This window comes from Patella vulgata, chromosome 7 (genome assembly GCF_932274485.2).
Source record: "Patella vulgata chromosome 7, xgPatVulg1.2, whole genome shotgun sequence".
In the NCBI taxonomy this organism is placed as follows: domain Eukaryota; kingdom Metazoa; phylum Mollusca; class Gastropoda; family Patellidae; genus Patella; species Patella vulgata.
In genome coordinates, this window is record NC_065885.2 from 20,157,547 (window position 1) to 20,179,444 (window position 21,898).

Sequence of the window (21,898 nt, forward strand, 5' to 3'; positions counted from 1 at the left end):
CATCCAGATTTTCCGGTGTGGTTTCCCCTTGTCAGTGATGCAGGACGGAGGGCCTGACAAGGACAGCTTTCTAGTCGTTCGGATGGGATGAAAAACCGAGGTCCCATGTACATATTGGCGTGCACGTAAAAGATCCCTTGGCAGTTGGAATTTGATATAAGAGTAGGCTGTAGCGCCGCTGTCCGGGCAAAATTTCTCTCATAGCACACTGTATGGCGTATGCCCGTCTTCATTAGCCCAGGTTAGGAGCAGAACAGTAGGACGTTAAACCCCATTTCATTTCATTTCATTTCATTTCACTTATTCGAATATCTTAACCATTTTATACATACATATAGCTTTCTATTTCCTATTTCAAGAAGTTTTAAAATCAATTTCCTCAATAATTAGCACCCAACCACTTTATCGTTCTTTCTCAAGTAAAAATTCAATAAAATTATCTTCTGCTTCATTAGCAGTCTCATTTATGACTCTCTATCAATTTTTCTTGTTGATCAAGCAGAAAAGTGATTTGAGTCTTTGCCTAACAATTTATACTTCATTTAATGGCCATTTCGTGTTACAGACAACACTATGCTGAAGTCTATGAATATTTAACTTGAAATCTTGTGAAGAAGAAAATCCAGTAAGATCTTGCAACCATCACATGTCTGGAGGATTAATTTTAAATATTAAGTCTTGAAGAAGCTTTAAAGAAATTCGTCTTGAAGAAGCTCTAAAGAAATTCATCTTGAAGAAAAGATTATTTATGTCATCAATTGTAATACACATATTGATTAGGGTTCCACACTACATATATAGCTTGTGTGAAACACTTGTGTTTTTGTGTTAAGTGCCATTGACTAATTCTTTTTTTCGGTCCTAGATTAATTATTTATTGTTTGATTTGTATAAAACAATGTTCATATGCTTCGTTTGATTTGTTACCAATAAGGTATCCTGTCGGCACTGGAAGTAACAAATTTTACCAAAAACGACAATTTTGACAGTTCGGTACCATTTTTCTGTTTAATGTTTTCATTGGTACAGGAAGCGATGTTAGTTCCAGGGTAATGTGGTGCTGGTGAAACCCGTCATCACTGTACTGCAAATCTAGTTATCAATGTTTTTCCCATGATTTTCCATAAGTTTATAAGAACTCACATGGCCATCACAACATGTTATTCAGTATGAATACCTGTGAGAGGATTAACAAAATTGTGAGGTACTAAAAAAAAAAAAAAAAAAATCAACGCTATCCCCGAGAAACTGGATAACCATATATCTAAATAAACCTAAGTTATATTAGTCTAGCAATTATCACATGAGGTTTAACGTGTTCTTCCAAGTAGTGATATCGCAGGGAAGAACTATAAATGGATGTAGAACTTGCTCTCTCCTATATATTAGAATCTGATTTTGCAATCTTTCCATTAGCAGCCTATGGCCATAGACTGGCTTAGTTGGAATTTCATTGCTATATTTATAAAAACATAATGGGCTCCACTAACCTAGTTTCCCCAATTGATGAAGGACTTCATGCTAAGGTATAAATACTTCTCTATTCTGGCTTGGTAGGTGTTTTCTCTGAGATTACAAGTTATTTTTAACCTGCATATCATGGTGTTGGTGGAATATGTTTAGGTGCTGTGGTGCGCCTGAACATTTAATTCCTTAAAGGGACTGTCTTGATTTGAACAGAGTCTCAAAAATAAAAGTCTGAGTACGTATGAAATTTAAATGCCAAAATATAAAGGAATGGTGTAGTTACTGTGTCTCAAAATTTCAGCTCAAAATATTGAGTCGTTTGGACGTGAATGTCAAAACTGCTTATCCGGACACATAACCCTTTTAGGATTTTGGGTCAACGTTTTCGTTTGATGACCTGATAATCGATTCCCGTTCCTTTATAGATCTATGCAGTGAATGACCCATGTGCTGTACTTGATAACGAAAGGTAAATTTCACCTACACATTATTTTTATAAAATAAAAGTCTGGTTTTATCCAGATACTGCATGATACAGCTTGGGACACCGGTCTCCATTTCCAGGTTTAAGTTGTTTGAAAACGTATCCCAAATATTGAGTTAGTTGCTCGGCCCTTAGGTATTGTGAGGGATTTTAGCACAAAATTAAGCAGTTTTATTCTCCAACATATTTTTGGGATTGGCCCTTTAAATATGTTATGTAGACATGTTTGATTACAATCACCATCTCAAGATATATCAGTAAATTTTCTCAGTCAGAAAAACAATAAATTATTAGGTGAATCTTGAATGTAACAAAAAAAAAACCTCTGACCAGAACCAGATAATGGTATTATAATGCCTTATGCTACAGATACTGTGAAGACCCCAGAAAGAAAGCACTGGTTTGTTGTGATGCTAGGAAATTATCACGCCAATGTCTTTATAAGGCCATGCCTCTGACAAGTTCATTTCCATTGTAAGTCCATTTTAATAACCCGATTACTCTTTGTATGAAAGGATGCACAGCTAGTACTTAGGTGAAATCATCCAAGATAATAATGGGAATTATCGTGATTAATATCTATAAACATAATACTGTCCTTTTTACCTATCTATGCAACCTTATCGTAAAGGAAAGTTAATCTAGTAACAAACCATTTTGAATATTTCTGCTCATTTTGGAGTTTAATTTGTATACATAAACCGACATTTTTCACAGATTCCACCTATGGCCATTTGCATATATCTCCAAATGCATAATCATATCAATTTCCTGACTCTCAGATTTCTTATTGAACCCTATAACATGCTTGGTGCCAATAATCTGTGATGAATTGGATGGAAATATTATTGATGATGAAGAGAAGATAATGGGTGTTAGACATGTAGCATATAAAAGAAACATTAAGTAGATCTTGTCATGAAATATTTATGATAATCACTTGCTCATTGTAATTTTAGATTGATAGATAATAATGTTACACACAATTAATTCATCTGAACTGATCACAGATCAATATTCAAGACAGGCATCATTATAGTTTTCAGGAAAACATCCGTACCTCAAATTAAATAATTTTCTTTAAACGGATTAGGAGGAGTAATTGACCACCTCTTCACCGAAATGAAGACATGCTTTGACAAATTTCATCACACAACTTCTAAGATTACTTGAAACGATGGATAGCCTTGCAAATGTGTGGAAATATGCTCAAACACCAGCTTATATGAACAGAAACCTAAGATGTTGATCAAATTTGATATTTCGGCAAAGGGGGGATAACTATGGAACTGAAAATTGCAGAAAACTAAATATCTATAGGGTTAATTCTCTAATGGCCACAATGTTTCACACCAAATTTGAAACAAATTGTTAAATACTATATAGCTTCAAACACGTTCACACCAAATTTGAAATGAATATATAAAAAAACGTAGCCTCCAGCTGCCATCATTCCTGCTAAATGATATGATTTAATGATTGAGAGCTCATCCCACTCCAGGATCTGTCAAGGTCATGCTCCAGTATAGTTATCCATATCATCACAGACCTGTATATATTGCAGGGGACAAGGATTGAGGTTTTTAAGAATCTTTCAAACACATGTGCAATGAATTCCCTAAATCTGGGGTGACCCCTTTAATTGTACTGCAAACCAAACCAGACAGTCTTTTGATTCCTGATATTCTAAAGGATATTAAGGATAATCTGTGATAATGAATAATCTCCTTGTGGTTTGTGTTTGTGCTAGGTAATAAGATTGGCCCTTCATTGTAACGAGGGTGACTGTCCGACTAAGAGCAGATATCATTAACAGATGAAGATAAAGGAGTAATAATGCCATGTCACAAGTCACTCATGATGAATAGATTGCTACAAACATCAATAGTTTTATTCTATGTCTTAAACGCAGAAAGTCCACGCTAATACGATGACAGGCATCTGCGAGTAGGATTGTTATATTTGATTGATAAATTGTTTTAGAAAATTAACCAAAGATCGATAATTTTTTTTTTTTTTTAGCTGATATGTGAATCTTCAACATGATATGCTGATTATTAGTCAAAGACATTTGTGAGCAGGTAGTTAGATTTATTTTGATGAATTGTTTTAGAACATCAAAGGTTATCACCTTCTGTTGCCTTCAAAGTCATATAGTGTACTGGAATAACAAAGTGCTAGGTTGCAAGTACTAGTTGTTTTGGAAAGAAACATGGATGCTTTTCACAACTGGTTATGATATAGTAAACATTAATAATACTTTAAAATACCATTTTTCAAATGGAATTATTTGCAAATTTAATCTTAAAAATACTTAATTACCAGTTTTAAATAAGCTGACTTTAGTTTAATATTAAAGGAGGTATTCCATATATTTAAGTGAATAAAACTGGTTAATTCTGTTTTCTTTTAGAAGCCTTTTTATACGTCCACATTGAAATGTGGTCATATATTGTTGTCGCCCCGTCCGTCCGTCTCTAGAGGCAAATATTAATATCCGATTGACTTTAAATTTATACATAGTGTTTAAGGTCCTGAGATGAAGAAGCCTATTGATTTTCAATAATTACTTCCAGAGTTATGGCCTTTGATCACTTTGAAAAATCTTGTGGACGCTCTAGAGGCTAAAGTTAATATCCGATTGACTTTAAATTTATACACGGTGTTAAAGTTCATGAGACAAAAAAGCCCAGTGATTTTCAATGATTTCAGATAATTACTATCAGAGTTATGGCCCTTGATCACTTTGAAAAATCTTGTGGATGCTCCAGAGACCAAAGTTATCGTCCGATCGACTTTAGATTGATAAACAGAGTTTAAGGTCTTGAGACAAGAAAGTATATTGATTTTCAATGAATTTTGATAACTTGAACAGCTAAATTCATGATATTAAATGTTTCGTATACTAAACGTTAGCATGGGGCAGAACTAAAACCCAAACAAATTCTAATGATTTTCTGATAATTACTTAATGAGTTGTTACTCTTAGTCAGATTTTAGTGTATTATAAATGTTTCATTACCGACAATAGAAAAAATATACGACAACTCTTGTTGACTGCTCGGTCAACTTAGCTGCTGTTGGTGTATGTTTCGTTGCCTGGCAACCTATCTTTTCTAGTGCCAAACATATCTGTAATTGGTAGCAATGTCCTGTTGTAATGTGAGAAATGAGCTTCTTGACTATAAATAATAAGAATACTGTTTATTTTTTGAATTAACAGAATTTGCAGGTTATTTATATTGCTGCATTTTAATGACATCTTTCCAAGTTTAGAAAGGGTATAGAATATGTGCATTTAATAGGACAATTTAATCGCATAACACATATGATTTCGTTACACTTATTTCCGACACTTCTCCTTTAACTTTAAGAACAAAAATTTTATTGCATAAATCTTGTCAAATAACTAATCAAACAAGCCAACAGTGAGGCTGATGTCCCCCGCTGAAATCCCAAAATAAATAGATGACACATATTAGTTAATCGCACATTTATTTTTTTTCAAAAGTATCAAGCAATCAAACTGATGATCAACTATACACTAAGTTTCATCACTCTCTATCAAATAGACTCAAAGTTATCTTGTTCCAAAGCATCGACCAATGAAATTGCTTACCTCTGCTTAGCTTTAGCTCGAAATGTTAATCACTGAACTCAGTCAAGACATTCACCTAATGAACATCTACATCAAGTTTAATCATTCTACCTCAATTAAAAGCAGAGTTGTTATGTTCCAAAGTCTTGACCAATGAAATTGCTTATCGATGCTTAGCATAAGCAGAAAATTCTCATCATCAAACTTAGTCAAGGTAATGATATAATGAATCTATACTCGGAGCTTCATCACTCTAACTTAATTAAAACCAAAGTTATTGACCCCAAAGCATTAACCAATCAAACTGCTTATCTCTGCTTACCGTAAGCAGACGATGCTTATCATCGAACTCAATCAAGGCATTCACCTAATGAACACATACACCAAGTTTGAACATTCTACCTCAACCAGAAGGAGAGTTATTGTGTTTCAGTCTCGACCAATCAAATTGCTTATTGCTCTGCTTACCCTAAGCAGAAACTGCTTATTATGGAACTTAGTCAAGGTATTGATGTGATAAAACCATACACCAAGTGTCATCACTCTCACTTAATTAGAACTAAAGTTATCGTGTCCCAAAGCATCAATCAATCAAATTGCTTATCTCTGCTTACCATAAGCAGAAAATTCTCATCTTCCAACTCCAAACTCCATCAAGACATTCACCTAATAAACAACTACACCAAGTGTCAACATTCTAGCTCAATTAGAATGAGAGTTATTGTGTTCCAAAGTCTCGACCAATCAAATTGCCTTTCGCTCTGCTTACTCTAAGCAGAAAATGCTCATTATCGAACTTACATGTAGTCAAGGTAATGATGTAATGAAACTATACACCAAGTTTCATCACTCTCACTTAATTAGAACTAAAGTTATCTTTCCAAAGCATCAACCAATCAAATTGCTTATCTCTGCTTACCCTAAGCAGAAAATGCTCATCTTCGAACTCCATCAAGGCATTGACCTAATAAACACCTACACCAAGTTTGGACATTCTAGCTCAATTAGAAAGGGAATTATTGTGTCCCAAAAAGTGTGACGGACAGACTGACGGACGGACAGACAGACAGACGGACGAACCCATTTTAATAGTGCCCTGGTTTCTTCGAAAGGCTGGGGACAATTAGCACATCTATCAATCAATTTCTATGCTTTATTTTAACCCAAATGAAAGAGATTATAGGATTTTATGCTAAGACAACATGTTGTTCCTTCACATTGTCTTGGTCGACTTTTCATGTTTTAATTATTATTTGCCTGTCATCGTTTCCTTTACAATTAACGCTTGTACGTGTTCTCCATGGCAGATCTAGACATGGGAGAGTTTATCTCGTTATACTTGTAACTAGAATCAATCTTGGTAGCCTACAGGGAAAACAGCTTTTACTGTCACATCTTAATAACTTTTATACTTTGACACTTATTTAACCCCAGATTTATCCAAAATGTTCATCTTCTAGGTTATTAGGCTTATGCTTCAGAAAGTTAAACTAATATTGCAAACATATTTTGATACTGTGTGAATGTTCTTAAAATTTTCTAAACAGAAATTGCCAGGCCATAGCATATGACCACCAGCAGCTTAATTTGATTCTTAATTTTTATAGGCTTCATTCTTATTATTAGCGAAATAATCGCAAATATCTCAACTCACCTTTAGACAGATTACAAGGTGTCGATGACAAGGGTAAATAATTAATGCACAATTTTTAATTCTATTAGATTCATAGTCAATCCAACTGAGTCTGAAAATTTTTTCTAAAAAGACAAGTAGAGGGCTAACAATTGAAAGACATGGAAAACAACTCTGCAAATGGTAATTAAGATCCCATTGTCAAATCAATATGCGGTTTTGTCATTCTGGACAATACGTAATATGACCAAAATTAATCAGGTATAAACTTATAAGTGATACCACAACATTTATTATGTATTACGGTAGTATTAATTTGATTCATTTTCCAGCACAAATATTTCTGAAATCTGTTACACCATGGACACACTTTTTTGATTCAATGGAAATTCTATTCCCAGAACAACAGAAAACAATATCTATCATGATAAAATCATCGCTTTCACAAATCCTTCATTTAAAATCTAATAAATAAAACATTACAAAACGGAAAAACAAAACATCATCTGTCAGATATAATCTCGTGCAAAATCCTCATGAAAAACAAAACGTCAGATTTTTTCCATCAAGGGAATCAATTCACATTGAAACTGTGAGTTATATTGATTATACAGAAGACACATTTACCGGTAGTTGTGATCAGAATTCCTAAGTACATAGAGTTGAAAAGTGTAAAAGTATATATATAAGTAAAAATATTCCTTGCACCTGTTGGAAACATTCGTTGCGCATGCCGATTGAACATCGTTTGCAAGACAGAACCGCTTCCCCCCCCCCCGTAAAATAATTGTCGACCATAAAAAAACATAGATGATATACATCGTACATCAAAATTACAGAACCCCTGAGAACACTCCCCCCCCCCCCCCGCTTGTTGCTCTAAGCTAGTTATGGCTCTGCTTCAGTCCAAAATGCAATTAAATCATGAAACACCTTAACACCTTGTTAAAAGTGCATAATCAAAAAATGGCACAAAGAATACAATGGAGTTCATTCAATCATTTAGAGACTAAAATAAGGCAGTTTTTATTTCTGTTCTTATGTGTGCAATGTGAGACAATCTGATTAAACTACAAATCTAAATTATTTTTTCTATGATCTCTGCAGTTTACTGTGGACTTTGATCGAGTTAAAGTGGCATTATGGCAGATTAGATAAAGAGCTGACAGGTCTCGCTATAGTTCAAAAATGTAAAGGGAATATGCTGAAAATTTCAATCAAACTACTGCACTCTGAGTCAAGAATCCTAATTTTAATAACACTGTAGCCTCGATTGTCATTGTTTCGTTGTTACGATAATAAATAATGTCTCGATTATCCATTTTTATGGTTAATCATCAACATTTTATGTTTAATTGTGTAGACTATTATATTAAAATTTATTTTGTTCTCAAACGCGAATAAAGCTCAACTAAACCACTATACCGTATCCCTTGATTTGATATTTTTTGTTTGTAGCATGCAGAAAAGTAGGACCTTAACCCCATTTCATTTCATTTCTTGTCTTGCAATGTCAGTGTCTTTTCTGCAGATTTGTCATTTGGTTTTCGTTGTGTATAGTGCAGTCTCCCTGAACTTACTATTACAGAATATGGTTTAATTGTAAGGTGTGAACAGGGGACATTTTAATATTGAGCACAGTGACTTATAATTGCAGTCTGACCTCATCTTGTGTCTCAACCCAATACTAAAGATCCCTGCATGCAATCCAATTTTAAGTACAAAACTGACCTAGAAAGAGAAATTGGGTTTAACATCCAATCGATACAAACTAGGTCATTTCAGGATTAACATATGGTATTATATTTTCTTTTCTCAATAATTTGTTTGCATGCAGGAGTCTTTAGCAGTGACAGGAAACCAGAGGACACAAAGTAAAATCAGAAAGTTGGGTAGCCTACTTCTTGTCTCGTACGGGCATAAGATCAAACAAAACCTGAACATGTGACTCAATGACAGACCTTTTAGATCTGAAGTGCATGTATTAGACCACTCTAAAAGGGACATTAAATGACTTTCCTTTCTCATCCTTCGATGTCAAATATACTGTAAATCTTAAAGGTTTTGTCACAGATTTTGTCATAGCCTTTAAGTGAATTACAGTAAATTTCATAAAACTCAGTTATGATAAAGGGATAACTAACTGCTGATACTGAATGATCCTAGTGCAAAAAAAAAAACCACAGCCTGAAGAAGGATTTAGTTTTTATATACATGTATCGAAAAATTCAAGAAAACAATGGGATATATTAAATATTATAACAAACAGAAAATCAATATATCATGTTTTAATATTTGATCGTTTCCAGTCATCAGGAGAAAGTCTTGCGTTTGGATTGGTATATGTTGGAATATTTGGCCAATTTGTGTGAGTAGGTGATGGTTGATCAGTGTCTGGAGAATTTTGTTCCGAACCATTAGATCGACTCTCTCTTCGAATCAAAGGCACATCAATGCTACCTTTATGTTTCTTGATACTGCTCCCGTGAAGAGATTGATAAAGTCCATTCATTTCTACAGCATTTGCATGATGACTTGCAACACTCCATTTACGATGATCGACTGAAACACTCATTGATCTAGCGATTTTACGAAGTTCTTCTTTATTGAAAAAGCAGGCACAAAAAAGGCGCCAAAATTCCTTACGGAACTTTTTACCGAAAAAATAATATGGAACTATGTTGATAGCAGAGTTCAAAATAACAAGAAAGTTGCAAACTTCACTGAACATATGATAACTTCGCGATAGTTTGCTGATGGTGGAAAAAGCCCACATCATTCGAGCAACCAATGCAGGAACTTGACAAATTAAGAATGTTATCACTACACCAATTAGCATTGTGGTAGTATCATTCCTTTTCTTCTCTCGAACATTGATTTCTTTACCTTTTTTTCTAGAAAGGTGAACAGCGTGGATTAAAAACGCATTAAGAACAGCAAGCAGTAGGAATGGTAGTCCACAAACACAAATTAGATACAGCCATGAATGAACAACTTCTTTGTAATATTTATCATTACCCATGTCAGTTAGTTCAATCATATAAATAGTCTCTGTTCTGTTTGCCATGGGAACTGTGAAAGCATGAGTGTAATATTCCAAAAATCGCGGAATGCTGAATATAATTCCTCCGATGTAAATACCTATTACAACTTTTTTGGCACGTCCACGGTTACACATTGACTCAGACTGGAAAGGGTGACAGATCATGATGTAACGATCTATTGTGAAAGCTAAAGTCAACCAGATTGACGTTGTTTGAAATGTTATTGTGATTGGATGAACCCATGGAAAGAGGAATGCGTAGTATGACTCGTAAAGGGGAGATAACCCTTGAGAAGGAGCCTTTGTGTCTTTAAGAAGTAATAACATCGTGAATATCAAAACAAGAGTATCACAAATGGCTAAGGCAGCCAAATAAATATAAGTTGAAGATCTCATCGCTCTCCGTGTTAAAACTATTATAGACAGTATATTTCCAACATTACCAAGACAACACACAATCATTCCACCAATTCCCATCAAATAATATGTCAGCTGATTTCGGTCATCCACCATTGAATTTTCATTGTACTCATAATCCATTGTGTCATTCGTGTCATATTCGTCACCCTCCATTTTTGATATTATTCACTTTCTCTTCCAGATTAGGAAATTCACTCTAAAAGTAATGTTAACTCGAACATTTCACAAATCCAGTGGAGAATTTCATTATGGTAATATCCCTGTTTACAGTTGACAAAATTTCTCTCTATCTCACTAATGAGTATCTGTAACCATTTTGTTACTGCGTTAATTAGTTCTTCTGAGAATAATGGTTTCCTGACTTCTGAGCTGTTCAGTTCGTTAAAATTGTTATGATTCTGCTTCACAACACCATTAAGGTGATTTCGGATGACTTCAAATTTACTGAAAAAAAAGATAAATAAATGAAAATTAGAAGAATTCAACAGACGCTGGGCCAGCTACATCCCACAAATTTCATAATCCTCTAATGCAATAGATACCCAAAAATACACTAACATATGGTGTGTTTTATTTCAATAATTCACTTTCGACATTCCCGAAAGTACTTTTTTGGTACTTTAAAACAAAATTTGTAAAAATTTGTAGCTGATCAGGAAGTAGATTGTAGTGCCAATCTTGTCTTTGAAAATGGTTTAATTTTATATTTTGAAGAAATTTAATCTCTCATCAATAGATGCTTACAAAGTTAATGGTACAACGTAGCAGTTCATATTACTTCATATCTATTTCCAAACAGAAAATATATTTTATCAAAATTGGCTGAAACCTTTTGTTCAAGTACATCCATTCACAAGATAACTACACTAATCTGAAAACTTTGTTCCTTGATCACACACTGTCCAGTAATTAAATAGTTCTTTATCTAAATTCAGATAATTTGCATTTATAGACGTAAATAAACTTCATAGGAATAAATCATGATTTAGGTCACTGACAAACAAATTGTTGATGATGGTAAGTGTAACTAATAAACATATTTGGTTAAATAGGTTATCTTTGCAAAATTAATTAGTGGGTATTTTATTAATATCAGTCTTATCTAATGCTGACTGCATGTCTATGTCATTATTTGAATCCCATTTTTTCAAAGCACTGTTTATTTTTAAAAAATAGTTGCTTTCACATAATTAATTTATTATATAATCTCTACGTAAATTAACACGAAAAACTGGTGAAAGTCTAGTATTGTTTAAGGTAAAATATATGTTTTCCCTGTAATTACTAGTCATGTAATTAGAATTTCACATCTTCAAGGCACTGGATTGGATTTGAGTCACACATATTTTAGACTTGTCATATTGGAAATATTTGTATGTGCCATAAAATGTAATTGAAAAGTAAATGAAATATAAATGACTATTACATGATTTTTGGAATGTAATTAAATTACATTTCCATTACTCATTACTTGTGAAATGTTCCATTACTCATATAGCCATCCTTAAAAAATGTAATGAGTACATTCCATTACCATATTAGTCCAGCCCAAAATCAAGGATATCTTTAAAGACAATACAGTGGTATTTCAGATGGACAGACATGGTTGACAAAAATATACAACCGTATTTCAATGTCAAAATGGGTCAAATTTGGTATCCAATTCAAAGAGCATAAAATTATATGGTAGCTTTAATATTTTAATGTTCATTTCCGAGCTTTCATGATAAGATTTTATTCACATTTGCAGACTATTCATTGAATATTTCTTTTAAATACATCGTTAAATTAATATCCGAGCACTGGTAGTAAATCGTCTATGTCTAGCTCGTATGATAGAAATTTAATCAATAAGTCTCTTTGTAACTTGTCTTAAGGTAAAGAGGTTTGAAGCCCAAAAGCAATAACACAGTTCATAATCCTTTTTAAATCTACTGGGCTAATGAAGATGAACATGCACTATATACAGTTATGAGGGAAATTTTGCAAGGACATGTTGAATTCCAACTATCGATGTGTATACAGGACCTCAGGTTTTCATCACACCCGAATGACTAGGCCCCAAGTCCTACATCACTGTGGGAACCATGCTGGTAAATTCCGTAGAACTTTCGTAACCATCATCAAACCCATGACCTACAGGTTAGCGAGTCAGCCACGTCGGCTTCATTCTTTGGAAGGTTTCATCCTCAGAACCATCCTAAGAAAATTACCATAGACATTTTAAGTAAGAGTAATGGATTTATACCATTATAACATACAAATGATAAACTAAATTTGATATCTTACCAGGTATTCAATTTTTTTTGTTAACCAATGAATGTAATAAACTTGATTTTACATATTAATCTGATTTCAATTTTTTTTGTTAATGATGCCCAATGAATGTAATAAATCTGATTTTACATACTAATCTGATTTCAATTTTTTTTTTTGTTAATTATACTAAATAGATCTGATTTAAGATATTACTCACATTTTTGTTTTGTTAATGATGCCGAATAAATGCAATAAATCTTATTTCTCATATTAATCCCATTCTATTTTTTTCGTTAATGATGCTCAGTAAATATAAAAATCCCATCTTAGTTCTTTTTTTTAATGATAAATGTAATAAATCTGATAATCCCACTTTAGTTATCTTTTGTTAATGATGCTCGATAAATGTAATCATCTTATTTTATTTTGTTAATGTTGCTAAATAAATGTAATAAATCTGATTTTTCATATTAATCCCATGCTAGTTTTTGTTGTTAATTATGCTAAATAAATGTAACTAATGGAGGCAAACTAAAAATTGAAATGCATTGTGCCTGGCTCAAAAATTGTATTCATATTCATTGCCGTAACAAGTGTACTGTACTCTAGTGAGTCTAGTTGCAGATGTTCTTTTAAATTTGAAATAATGCACACATATGAAAGTTTATGTATTGTGGCTTTAGTGTTTATTTTAGGAAAGATTATTTAGATTTTTTGAAGCAAAAGTAAGTAAATTTGAATACAGTTTTCAATAAAAAAAATACATATGGGCATAAAATTTATGGTTTAAGAACATGCATAAAATGTTGACTTGTGGCCAAGATATAATCCAATGCTGAATCTATTGTAACTAAAATCCATTTTAAACCATCTATGCATTTCGAAAGAAACATATGGTCTGCCTAAGGTTCTCCAATTTAATTTGCTATTGATTATTTATAAAAGTGAAACATAAAGCAGAGTATGCTAACTTAGAACAGAACACCTAATAACAATTTTCTGGAAAGCTCACAAAATCTGTTTTGATGCTAGTATTTATAAGTATAGCAGGGAAAAACAGATTTGTTACAAAAATTCATAAAGATTGATTGCCAGGCAATGAAACATATGCCCACAGCAGCTAAGTCATCCAAGCACTACAGGTTATCACATATTTATTCCTTAGTAGTTAATTGCAGCATTTTCAACACTAAAATCTGATCAAGAGTAACAAACCAAGAATAAATTATCAGAAATTTAAAACAGGTAATCAGATAAGAGCTGTTCAAAATCAACAGAAATCTGAGAAAATTAATATGGTTCTTTCTTTGCCTCATAAACTTCAACACTGTCTCTAAGGTGTCCACAAAATTGATCAAGAAAGATAACTCAGACAGTAATTACTGGAAATTGCTGAAAATCAACATATGCTTCTTCATTTTATGAACACTGATCAATCAGACAAAAACTTTAGCATCTAGAGAGTCAAAAAGATTAAAAAATTGATCCAAGACAATAACCCCAACAGTAATTATCGGTAATCGTTGAAAATCTTCTTCTCATGTGTATGAATTGCATAAGTCAATAGGATGGTAACTTTAGCATCCAGAGTGCCCACAAGACAGACATGGGTGACAGGTGACAACATATCAATGACCACAATAAAATGAATTTCCAGTTCTGTTATATAACGACAAAAAATCTGTTAGTAACATTTATTATTGATAAGTCGGAAGTTTTATATCAGGCAGATCAATTAACTTACTCACTTATAAAACATCCTTTTATATAACTAGAATGGCATGATTAGCATTTTGAAAAGGGGAGGTGCTAGTTCCACAAATTTAATGTACCAAAATCCTACAATTTTAATTTTAAAATGAACTAAACCCTGATATCGGTATCTGATCGATATATCCCACTTCCTGGAATTCATGGTTTTGGGAGTTCACACTGTTTTATAAGAGCCCTAAGGGGGATCAGGCAATGATAAGGAAAACAGTTGTGTGTCTGGCGAATAAATACCAACAGAGATATTAACAAAAGAAGATGGGGAACCTTAAAAATTTCACACTTTTAAATAACAATAATGACAACCAAAATTTTTTTTATGAGAGGACAAGTGTTTCATGGTTTTAAATAATCTTGCATGAAGGCATAAGGTACATTTTTCGTGGTTAATACTGAACTGATTTAGCTTAAATCATTTTTAAAATTTTGAATAAATTTAATTCAACCAGATTAAATCAAAATAAAAAAACCTCCGGCATTATAGAACTATTTAAAATTTTGTATAAATCTAATTCAACCAGATTAAATAAAAATAAAAAAAACCTCCAGTATTATAGAACTATTTAAAGTAGCTAAGTCTCTAACTCAGTATCATCCAAAATCTTCGACATTGAAAACACGAATTATTTGTCAATTTAAATCAACATTGATGTTGTGATCTTACCGGGAAAAGATGGGCTTCTGATATCCAATATTTAAGACAAAATGAACATTTTACCATTGGTACACGGATCATGTACCACACACAATGCATTTCAGGCCAATTCTAACAAGGGACTCGAAGAACGAGGCTAGACATTAAAAAAGTCATGTCAAACGGTGACAGCATATTCATATCGGGAGAGTAGACTAGAATAACCAGACGCTAGAAATTTTCATTTGATTGAGACTTCTGACGACATATTTCGCCGAACGTAACTGATTTGAAATTAGAGTAAAAAGGGAAACGATTGAATGTAAATCAGTTTATATATATTCCTATTACATTATCATATGCGTTACGACCCATTTGTGTCAATTTCTAGGTCCAAAATATTAGCGATTTAGCTCTTTTAAACTAACACTAACCACCCTTCCCAACAAAGAGATGATTGAGCCCAAATGATTCTCTATTACCTATGCTACGAATGGAAGTGTGTACATTTAAACTTTACCATACTGTATATCCATAATAAATACCACCATCAAGTATTCCGTTTACAAAGAAATTATTGTTAACGTCACTCAAATAGAATCACTTGTCCACAATCACTTGAATACAAAACAACAAATAACCTGTAGAAGAAAGACTCTAATAATCTGCGACAGCATCAGATCAGGTATATTTCACAAAAGAAATATAATCACCAAAAAATGAGCTGAAAAATTCTCTAATAATATATCAAATATAATATTAATAAATCACCTGTATTTTGTAAATTAACTGATGAACAATGACTTATTTAAAGACATCTAATCTGTGATAATCTTAGTTCAGCTATGTGTGGCTAACAAAATTAAGCTCCGTGCAACCAGTATACCTATGTAGAGTCGGTGATTGCTGTCAATAACTGTAACAAGTCTATAGCTGTACTGTCATATCTACTACTGCTTCTACATCTCCTCACCACTCGTCTAACTAGCCAATAATATCAGTGTGCTGCTGAGTAGTCCTCTCGTGTTGCTACTAATTATTCCGATACAAGTCTGATTTATTTATTTATAGATAAAAGATTAAACAGCATTAGTTAGAACAAAAAAGGATATTTTATTTGTCTATTTTACAATACATGCATCAGGGGCGTACATATCAACAATTTTGTTTGCAGGTGGGGTGGGGTGGGGGGGAGGTGTTCAGCACAGGCCCCTATATTAGTGACGCAGCCACAGGGGGGGAGGTGTTCAGCACAGGCTCCTATATTAGTGACGCAGCCACAAGCTTTCAAAGGGGTTTGTTTGAATTTTAGCGTACCTGAAATGCCATTTCCTGGACTTTGGGGGAATATTTTGAAGAATACTAATGGTCAGAAAAGACTTATAACATGAGTAAAATTGAGTACTGCGAATGGGAATTCATGTCATTTATTAAGAATTTTGCAAAAACATACAAAGAATTGTGAATCTGTGACAACTAATTATGAAAGTGATAAAAATTACATCCTTATGGACCCACATCTCCGGTATATAATTTTGTGCTAAATATACAAAAATTAGCAAAGATATGAAGGACCATGTCCTTATATTTTCATTGAGCGTCCGTGCTTAGTTTTACCACCGATTGGCTATTTTGTCAAGATCGATTGTGTCCATTCACTGAGGCGTTCCTGCTTCACTGATGCCGTACTACTGTAATTTGAGCTTTGAAAAACTGACTTGTATTGTGATATCCAATCAAAGCGATCATACATATACAATACACAGATATATTCATACATATATTAAGTATTGGGATTGTTTAAACTTTATTAATTCATTTCCTGTCTTCATTAGTCCAGTCAGAGCAGAACAGTAGGACGATAAACTCCATTTCCTTTTCATTTCATTTATTAATTCATAATTAATGCATAATTTTGAGACCAACTGCAGTGACTGTGACTGCACTTACTTTGAGTCTGACTATTTCTCCCCTACCCAGCCATATTTACGCCCCTGACTTTATTTCTGTATATACAGTAGAATCTGTATTACCGGTAAGCAGCCACTCACAGGAATTTTCTTGACTGACCGATTAACAGGAGGGGCCTCTTAATAAAATCTCAGTGTTTGCAGCGCTGACGTCAAGTAAATTTTTCGCTTGGATGCATTTTAAGCAAACATCAATACTTGCATCGGTAAATTTGGCTGTTGCTGAAACTTGCTTTGAACCAAAATTCTTTGACTCAAATCTCTGAAGTAAATGTGCACATATCCCAAAAAACATTGCTAACTTTGTAACCGATTTTCAGGTGGTGTAACTCTGCATGTAATATAGAAGACGTTAAAACTTCTGTTTAGCAACAAAGTGGCAATGGCATAAGCCAATGGACAATAGATACTAGATGATCATGACAAAACTTGGTTTTGTCAGTACTTATAGTTTATTTAATTAATATCAAATAATGTTTCCTGTTACATGTGAAAATGATGTTTAATCAGGGTTTGTTATTTAATAAAAAAAAAGATTAATTTACAGATAATCCTGGGTTTATTGTTATTTTCACAGTTAATTAATTAACTATTAATCCTGTGATTACCTGAGGTACTACGAAGTATAACAAGATGGTATCATTCAACAATGGCCACTTGTTAATTAGCGTTCGCCCTGTTAACACCTGAGCTCCAGTGATCCAGTATCCCAGTTATCCAGTCTTATAGTGCTCCAGTTATCCAGTGTTCCAGTATTCTATTCACCAGTTTTCCAGTATTCTATTCAACAGTTTTCCAGTATTCTATTCACCAGTACTTCAGTATACTATTCACCAGTACTCTATTCACGATGAATCCTATAATCAAAACTTACGAAGTCCCCGAAGATGAGACCAGCAGGGTGTCCTACCACGTGGCGGTGAGTAGCAAAGAGAGATTGACCGACAGGTCTATCTTGAAGTGCCTGATCGACCTGCTCGGCAAGTGGGACGATATATTAACAATATATCAGGTTAAAGAAGAATGGCATGTCCACGTGAAGACGAAAGAGGTCAAAACCACACTACTAGAAAAACAAAGCCACACCTACATGGGGATAGAATACAGATTCTTCAGACGATTCTCGAAAGTAGTAACCCTCACCGTATATGACTTTCCAGTCTCTTACTCAGACGACTATTTCCATAATATTATGACCGATATTGGGTACGTCAGATCCTTCAAAGACCAAAGACTGCCGGGCACTAGAGTTTACAAAAGAGTAAGAGAGGTGGAAATAGAAATCAAGACGGAGGAAATGAAAAATATTCCACAGATAATAGTTCTGAAGACCCCTCACGGAGATACCAGAGTCTGAGTCGTAACACCAGGCCAAGCTTCTCCATGCTTCCGATGCGAGAAGTTGGGCCACTCACGCAAGGAGTGCCCTCTTCGAGGCCCAGAAAGGGAAAAGAACAAACGGCCAGCACAACACCCAGTTCCAGAAGCAACAAAGCCAGTCGAGGACAGTAAAACAGTGATCGAAACAGTAACCCAGTCACCGCCAGTAACACAGTCTCCACCAATAGAACCAAAGGCACCGAAACGAAGAAGAGAAGAGGGAGGTAGAACAGCAGCAAAAGAAACAAACTTCGAATTTACAAAGCCAAGACCACCTGCAATAAAAATAAATGAGAGCAGCTTTAACATCCAAGAATGCAGCTACCATCCCTCAACCTCAACACCTCTTGAGATCAGCTTCGATCCGAACAATGACAGTTTCATCGCTATCGATAAAAAAAAAAAAAAAAAAAAAAAAGTGATTGTCTGCGATATCACCTCGGTGGAAGCGGACGTAAAATACAACAAACTACTACTACTTCAACAATGGCCATTGAATGGGCGATGTTTTGTTAAATTTATAATTAAAACAGTGACTGCTTGCTGCGTTAGACTAGTGACAGTCGATTAAAGAGATGAAACAATAGAATTTCTACCGGGGGGGGGGGGGGGGGAATTTATCGTGACCTCCTACAAGGAGATGTTGCTGAATAGGATTGACAGCTCGTACAGATTCCAAACTGTAATTCATAAAAGACCGAAATTTTTAAGATCAAAACAACTCAGACCATCCCACCCAAAATAAAGCAAATTGCGTTTCTAAAGAAACGTTATCACTTTGAACAGTGAAAATAAATTCTATCCATTTTAAAAACAAACAAATACCCTTATAATTTAAAATATAAGCACAGTGCTATTTGGAGAAGTGTTTTTTTGCACAAAACATGTTAAATTCTATGAAAATTGTTAAATAATGGGTATACTGCTTGTAATAGGATGGTTCAAATGTCTATATTTCAGTGATGGCTGCACACAGAGCCAGATTCTTATTCAAATTTTATGTGTTTTTTTATGTGTATTCTATAGCTTTTTAAATGACTTATGTAGCAAATTATTTTAGAGTTAAAATTTTAATGCTTTATGGTACAACTTTTTAACACAGCGACCTCCATGTCTAAATCTGGCTCTGGACATATGGTTCAATTTTATTTCAATGTTTTGCTTGCGTGTAGGGGTCTTTAGCAGTGGGAGGAAACCAGATGACCCAGGGAAAACCCACAACTTTATGATACAGCGTGCACGCACTAAACCCCCCCTCCCTAATAAAATACAGGTACTGTCGATGTTTTAAAATTTTTTACTTTCTAATTTATTTAGAATTGAATATTTTTCACTGTCTTAAATGGCATATAAATGCCTTCACTACTGTTTCCAGACTTTCCATTAGTATATATTTCTGAGCCAACATTCTATTTTCTTAATGTACAACAGCAAGTAAACATGAATATAAAATATACATAAAAATATAATAAAAGTGATAATAAAATAATAAAAAGGTTTTTTAGTAGATACCTATAATTGTAAACAAATGTGTTAATGTGTATCTACTAGATGTAACTCCCAGTGTGACCACAATGTCACACCCCAGGTTATTTGTTAAATATAATACCAACTTTGAGACAGATAAGATCTGTCATGCCATCTTTGAGATACAAATGTTTTAACTTACAAACCTTGCACTCATGTTCTGTGAATTTAGCAAATTGACCGGTGGCTCAGTGCGCGGGGATTTCCATCAAATGGGCACAAAACCGGACCCAACTTTCCAATAGTAAAATTTTGCATAGAATACGATGTTGAGTGGTAATCAGTTCGCCGTTGGGGCGTTTTCGAGATATTCGGGGTCAAAGGTCAAATGAGGTCATTTGCACTGAAAGTGAATGCACAGCCATTCTTGTATCACAAAAACATGCTGAAAATGATCGCAAGTAATCACTCTTTCGATAAAAATGTAAACTTGCTAAATTCACCTTTGTTCTTTGTGACCACGGAGGTCATAAGGTCAAATTTTCCGTTTTTGCACTAGGAAGATTTAAAGCTATAAAATGTCGGTGCCCATTTGATGCCCCATTACACACCCCCACCCCACCCCACCCGGCACTGAGCCTCCAGACTAAAATGATGGCACAAGATACATGCTGTGTATTCTAAGTACTCAGTGGTTCCATTTATGACAACAGGGTAATTAAGTAACTATGGTGAATTAGAATAATTATGTTATCACATTTATCTTTTGTTTCAGGTGATAATGCCGATTATTATATTCACACTTCCATTTTGCCCTTAAATCAAAGAGATTGGGTATTTAACTACATAATCATAAAGAATCTAGTTCAAATACCCCCCCCCCAAAAAAAAAAGAAAATCAATAAGAAAACTCAATATTTCATTAAAAAATTGTGTATGTTCAAATGTCCATTTATTATCACATGAATATGAGATATAAACATTTTACGGAAAGATAAATTATTAAATTTCTTATGAATATAAACCAAAAGTCAACAAAACGAGATTTGATCTAATATTACCTTTTGATGTAAACAAGTACGAATAAACAGCGCAAACAAACTGAATAAAACTAACTCCTATCCAAGAGAAAATTATTTGTTACAAATTGAATTATATGGTTTAAATTCAATCAAATCTCACCTTTCAAATCGGGTATAAATAAACTCAATAAGCGAACCCAGTAGTGTTCTCTTACAAATCTAATAAATCAAATCTATACTCATTTATTTATATTTTTAAATAGAGAACTCTTTAACTTAAGCTGTTATTTTCACACATGAATTCTTGCCAAGTAGTTGTGAGAATAATGTCATAGTTGTATGAGTTATTGTTATTCGAACAAATTGTACCAAAACAAAGTGACTTTTATGGCTGTCATATCAATATTCAATCTGTGTTTCTGGTTCGCACCAATGACCACGAGAGAAAGAGACATATTAATTACCTTGTCACTGTGAAATAAATGACTTCTCTCACACATCCGTCCTTCTTTCCGTTTTGTTCTTGTATAGTAATTTGTGCCATATTGACTTTTTCCGTTATGTTATTTGACAATTGATGGAAGCAATGACTTACATTAATGTTTAAATAAAAGAACATTTAAGGGTTATTCAGTACTTTTCTACATGAATTCAATTTCTTTTATACCTCAACACAGCAACATAACTCATTAAATTAAACAAAATAATTCTGTTTTGGGGGTATTTAATCAGTGTCACATTTAGCAAGCAC

The 21,898-nt window shown here is 33.7% G+C and overlaps 1 protein-coding gene across 8 annotated transcripts in view; it reads right to left on the bottom strand.

Moving 5' to 3' along the window:
• Positions 1-21,898, bottom strand: part of LOC126826910 (general transcription factor 3C polypeptide 1) — a 127,518-nt gene that overhangs the window by 13,201 nt on the left and 92,419 nt on the right. The window contains exons 1-2 of one of the 8 annotated variants that reach the window (XM_050556041.2): positions 21,308-21,351; positions 9,385-11,089 (exon numbers count right to left, since the gene is read on the bottom strand). The exons of 2 other annotated variants lie outside the window; for them this stretch is intronic. In XM_050556041.2, coding sequence (XP_050411998.1) covers positions 9,464-10,798 — 1,335 coding nt within the window. In that variant the 5' untranslated portion in view covers positions 10,799-11,089; positions 21,308-21,351 and the 3' untranslated portion in view covers positions 9,385-9,463. Of the gene's footprint in view, positions 1-9,384; positions 11,090-16,079; positions 16,210-17,886; positions 18,338-21,186; positions 21,352-21,898 lie in introns of those variants that run through there. 5 more of the 8 variants (XM_050556040.2, XM_050556039.2, XM_050556037.2 and 2 more) reach the window with 5 other exon arrangements.